A 5314-nucleotide genomic window follows, 5' to 3' on the forward strand; every position below is an offset into this window, starting at 1 on the left:
GGAAGAACTCGGTGCAGAGATTAGGTCAAGAGGGAAACTTGCATCGCAAGAAACGCTGGTTCTACACAAGGGACAATTCGCATTCCCCTGAAGCCAAATATCGATACAGTCGATGTGAAACACGTGGCAGCAGTTTGGAATAATCCGAAGCTTCTCGTCTTCTTGAAACTCGTTTAAGCAAACAGAGCATTCTTGAGAGCTCTTATCCTGATCTTCTTCTCCTGCAACAACGTTTCTCTTCTTGAACTTAAAGATTGGGATTGCCCTAATGGCGGATTCGTCGAGTCCTTTGTTGACCTCATGAGGAGAGTTTATCATTAGAGGGTTTTGGTCACTGCTTCGTCTGCGGCGGCGGAAGATGTCTATTTGGTGCCAGTTAAGACAGCATTTGATCACGAAGATGTAGTAACTCACAAGCAAGAACGCAGTGGCTAAGATTCCGATCACTGCGATTGCGAGAATGGGGAAGTTCGTGCCGGTGGAACTTGTTTGTGGGAAAATAGGGCTTGTGAAAGTCGTTGATGGCGGTGGCGGCGGCGGCGGCGGAAAGACAAAATTATTAAAAGGGTTACGACGGTCTGTTAGATCCATTAGACTACAAAACTCAAAATGAAAAATACAGAAAACTACTCTCTAGGGTTCAGCAGAAAAGGCAAAAAAGAAAAAAGAAACCGAGAAATCATGTAATCATGTAATCAAGAATTTGAAGTGATTGTGTGTATATATGCTTATTTGCGTGTGTAAGAGAAAGACCAGAATAGTAGAAGAGGTAGAGGTAGAGGAGAAAAACAGAGATGAAGTAAGTAATGACATGGAAGAGAGGGAGAGAGAGAGATACAGAAAGAGTTGGTGAGATTTCAGAGGCTCTTATATGATTCATTTATTAATTTAGGTTATCGTCTTTCTTGTTTTGTCAACATTTAAGTCATCATCTTTTCTGAATCTTATACTATTGATTTTTATTTTCTCGATCTATGAGACTCGTTGGCTGTAAGAGTTATTTTGTAAACAGTTTTATGTACTATTTAGTGAGGAAAACAATAAGGGGAACGAAAAAAAAAACTTGCTTATAGAACAAGTGGACTAAATTAATTGACGTTTAATTATATTTGAGTTGGATCTTCTTCTGATAGTGAAAGTATTGTTTGTCCATGTAGATTACATTTATATTTAATTCATATATAATGATGATAAACTTGGATTCGCTAATATATAATGGTCCTTTTCAATTATTAGAATCTGTGAACTCCAGCTAACCACACTTGTCGGTTGCTAATCTAATTAAGTTGATCTTCTTAGGACAGTCTAATTTCTTGTAGTTTTTTATTTGGGTTCAAAGCTGCGTTGCGATGTAATAAGATATATTATTGAGATTATCTGCAAGTAGTTTGCTCAAATTTCATGGTTATATTTGGATAATGTAATAGATATTGAAGATCTAATAAGTTTATGGTTCGAAACGTGTTACAAAAAAAGACACAAGGTTAGTAAGACTTATCTTTCTGTGTCTAATCCCGTCGAGAAATAAATAAAGAAGGAATGAGCAGAAAGGTCAAATCCACCGCAGGAATGAATCCAGAGTTTTGGTTTTGGTTTTCATCTTGATCTTTGTAATCTTTTAGATCTGTAAGAAATGAGAAGATTTAAAAAAAAAAAAATTAAAACGACAATGGCAGACAGAATAAAATAAGATAAAGAAGGACACTGTTTCCATACTCTAACGTGTTTGATTGTTGGCGACGAGTTTGGCTCACGACAGAACAGAACAGAATAGGTTCGGTGAGAAATACAGTTTCGTGTTATATTTGAGTTTTTTCTTATCACTAGTTCCTTATCTTTAACAAATTAAAAAAAATACTATATTTTATCCCGCGATACATCACAAGACTATATTTTATAATTTTTAAATTTAAAATTTATATTGTATTTATTTATTAATTTATGGTTATTTAGTAAAGTTTAGATTATATAGTTATAATTATTTATTGGGTTATTAATTTTAGAACAAATTATATGATAGAAAACACATATATAAATAAATATTTTGTAATGAATCATTTGCAATAAGGTATAAAATTTTCAGTGATTAGGTTGTGCAAGTAAATTTAAGTTAGCCTCCGATATACTGTGAAATATTTTTTTTACTTAATTACAAATGAATCAACTTAATTTAACATGTATAATCTTATAATATTATTGATTGGGTTAACAAAAAGAACAATATAATCTAAAGTCAATATATGTAAAAATATAAATTAATGGAAATTTAGTATTTTTGGGTGTGTGTTTGTTTGTCAAATCAAAGCCTAAATCAAGTCAATATTGCACTGAAGGTTATAGATTTTTTATTCATTGGGTTTCCACGGTAGGATAGAAAAACATAATTAACGAAGCTGAATAGGACAATATTGCTTTATCCTACTGGTATATGAACAAATGGGGATGAGAAAATTAGGAGTAAACTCCAAAGGACATGATATTGAGACTGGAGTATCTATCACCAAGAAACTCGTGTTTCCTTCTAAGTAATGAAGATGTAATTTGTTGGCCTCTTTGGCAGTAACACCTTCTGCCGTCCACAAGGTAAACATGTCGCCACTCGTTCTTGGAGACTATGGTCTCCCGTCCACAGATCCTACACGGGCAGTTAGAGCAGCCATCTTGTTGTTGTCCATGATATCAATAAGCTATATGGCTACCTCTATGTTCAAGTTCTAGCCATAGCTGGCTATAGCTGCTACGCCCTGACTTTTCTTGTGGGCAACCGTCACGTGAGACCGTTCAAGCTTTTCTTGTATCCTCTTTTTCTTTCTCTAGAAAAAATCCTACTGTTGGGTGTGTTGTGGCCAACTGATAAGGGAAAACATCTATTAGCAACAAAGCCCATACATAACCTTGAGTTCTCTAATGCATAAGCTAAATGGAAAAAATGATGTGGGCTCACTCCGTTACAAATCGGGGCAAGAACAAAGTTCAGACTTCAGTTAATCAATTCTTCAGCCTTTAGTTTTCAAATATATGAACATTCTTATTCTTTTTTTTAATTTTCTTTTTGGTAGTTTAAGAATTTGGTTGGTTACCTTTTCAAGAAGACTCTGAACTTGAGGATTTAACAAATGCTTTATCAGCTAAATGGTTGGTTTGAGAACAAATTCTTCAGCAGCTAAATGGTGTGGTTGGAGAAGTGGAAACATGTTCCGTATCTGTCATGCTTCCAAGCCTAATCATCCTCTGAATTTGCCATTAACAAAAGAACAGATAAACAAAACAATGGCTACTCATCATAATCCTTGTTAAACTACACTATACAGCAAACAAAACATACAACAATGAAGAATAAGTTTGTGGCTGTGCAAGTCTCTAAAGAAATCACTTTCATATAAAGTTTGCCGGTTTAACAATAGAGAAAAATGGTCCAGAAACCGAGCTAAATCAAAAATACATCACCAATATCTTCTCCATCCTCTGCTTTTAAGCAGTCTTGCGATCATGGTACAAATGATACACCACCAATATTCTATGGAACACAAGAAGCATTAATAACATTGTGTAGAAAGAATAGTAACTTTAGACAACATTATTCGTTAGTAACATAAGAATACCACCAATATACGTCTGTGGTTCAGGTGTTATTATGTGCTGTCACTGTCTATCAAAATTAACTAATGAAGTGTGTTATGGTTAAGAGATCGATAATTGAACCTGTCCGTTAAGTCCTAGAACATAAGCAGAAATAGACAATTCTGAAATTAACGGATTGTCGTAGAACATAAACAGAAAATATACATTCAACATCTAAAAAAATCAGTATTTACATCAAATCTAGAAAATTGATAACAAAAGGATTATTAGTTCAAGGATTTAAGATGAGTTTACCAGGGAGATTCAATTAAGAAATGAAAGCCGTCTCGTGGTTCTTCTTCTGTCCAAGCCAACTGCACCAATAAAAAACGATAAAGTTAGTCACAGATTCTAATAAGAAATTAAATAATTTCAAATGTCAGAACCATACGAACCGCAAAGCCATACCAGAGCTACAAACACCGTAATATCCTACCAGCCACCGGATCAAACAGCTGCAGTTGAGAAACAAAAAACAAACCCATAATCATATCGATGGTTTAGAATCAAAGAAAACAAAAAAAAAACCTAGTAGATGTATCAAATTTACCTTTAGGGTGGCGATTGGTTTCATCACTTGAGTTGATCTTAATCCAATAAAAACACGAGAAAGAAATTCTTCACTGCCGCCATCCTCGGCTTGATCCATAGAATTGTGAGTCGTGCAACAACATCTAGGTTTATAATTATTTGGAAAAGGGTTTCGTTTCTCAATTAGTGATCAATTTTAAAGAGCCATCCGAATACAAATTATAAAGGATCCAGAAAAACACGCGGATCCTCGTTTTTTACCGACCCGTTTGTAATTGATCCAGTGACATGGTTTGTAAATAACTTCCAACTCCAGGATTTTTTTCATAAACTGCTGCAAAAATGTATATATAGATAGATAGAAAGATAGAATATTACTAAAATACAATTGTATACCCTCACGGTTCTGTTTCAATAATTTTTGAACTAAAAAGTAAAATCGTTTTTTAAGTTACGTACGTAGTTGTGTATTTGATTGTCGTTTTTGTGAGTATGTATAATCGACTCTTGCATGGACATAGGTACTTTGCAAGATATACTATAAATTTATCATTGAGTTCTCAATCTTTTTGTTGCTAACATTATAAACTGAAAACGTGCCCACGACGGAGACAAACCTAAGTGTAAATTATTTTATTGTTGTTTTAATTTTTTATTAAATATTGTTTATTAATAGAATTAACCAAACAGTAATCAAGACATTTTTGTAAGTTGGCTCCCGATGTATATCAGTAAATTACATATAGTGGGAGAAATCACACAAATCGACAAAATTAGATTCAGATCCATGGTTACAAACTTACAAAAAAAAAAACAAATACAATACCAGAGCAGAGCAGCAGAAGAATATTTCATACTTAGATATAAACTTTCTTAAAACAGTAATACTAAATTAAAAAAAAAAATCAATGCATTTAGGAATTTTGTGAAAGGACTCTGTAGTTTTTCACATGACAAACAGCTGTGAAATCGTTTGGTTCAATTTGGGGAAGGAGTAATGAAAACCCATAAAATTTTACAATCCAAAAATGATGAGACAATAAAAAAAGTCTAGGCATCCAATAATAAATTAATTGCTTGTAAAGTTTGGTTGCGAGATAAATCTTCGAAAATTGAATTTGTTTGACTGTAACACTACTAACAACAATTGACTTTGACTTGA

At 33.6% G+C, this 5314-nt stretch overlaps 1 protein-coding gene and 1 long non-coding RNA gene across 5 annotated transcripts in view; both read right to left on the reverse strand.

Annotated features, from left to right (window-relative positions):
- Nucleotides 1-1797, reverse strand: part of LOC104762016 (RING-H2 finger protein ATL1-like) — a 2625-nt gene extending 828 nt beyond the window's left edge. Inside the window, exons 1-2 of one of the 2 annotated variants that reach the window (XM_010485225.2) lie at nucleotides 1717-1797; nucleotides 191-1624 (exon numbers count right to left, since the gene is read on the reverse strand). In XM_010485225.2, the coding sequence (XP_010483527.1) occupies nucleotides 191-591 (401 nt within the window). In that variant the 5' untranslated portion in view covers nucleotides 592-1624; nucleotides 1717-1797. Of the gene's footprint in view, nucleotides 1-114; nucleotides 1625-1716 lie in introns of both variants that reach the window. The other variant, XM_019243270.1, reaches the window with a different exon arrangement.
- On the reverse strand, nucleotides 2347-4453 carry LOC104762032. Of its 3 annotated transcripts, XR_763356.2 has the most exons (5): nucleotides 4172-4453; nucleotides 4030-4076; nucleotides 3877-3935; nucleotides 3081-3517; nucleotides 2347-2850 (listed from the first exon to the last, which is right to left on the reverse strand). It is a non-coding gene; the product is annotated as an uncharacterized LOC104762032 (long non-coding RNA). The 3 variants fall into 3 exon arrangements; XR_763354.2 differs by having other exon boundaries at nucleotides 3081-3935; XR_763355.2 differs by having other exon boundaries at nucleotides 3081-3935; nucleotides 4017-4076.

The sequence above is a fragment of the Camelina sativa genome, chromosome 3, assembly GCF_000633955.1.
Source record: "Camelina sativa cultivar DH55 chromosome 3, Cs, whole genome shotgun sequence".
Taxonomy (NCBI): domain Eukaryota; kingdom Viridiplantae; phylum Streptophyta; class Magnoliopsida; order Brassicales; family Brassicaceae; genus Camelina; species Camelina sativa.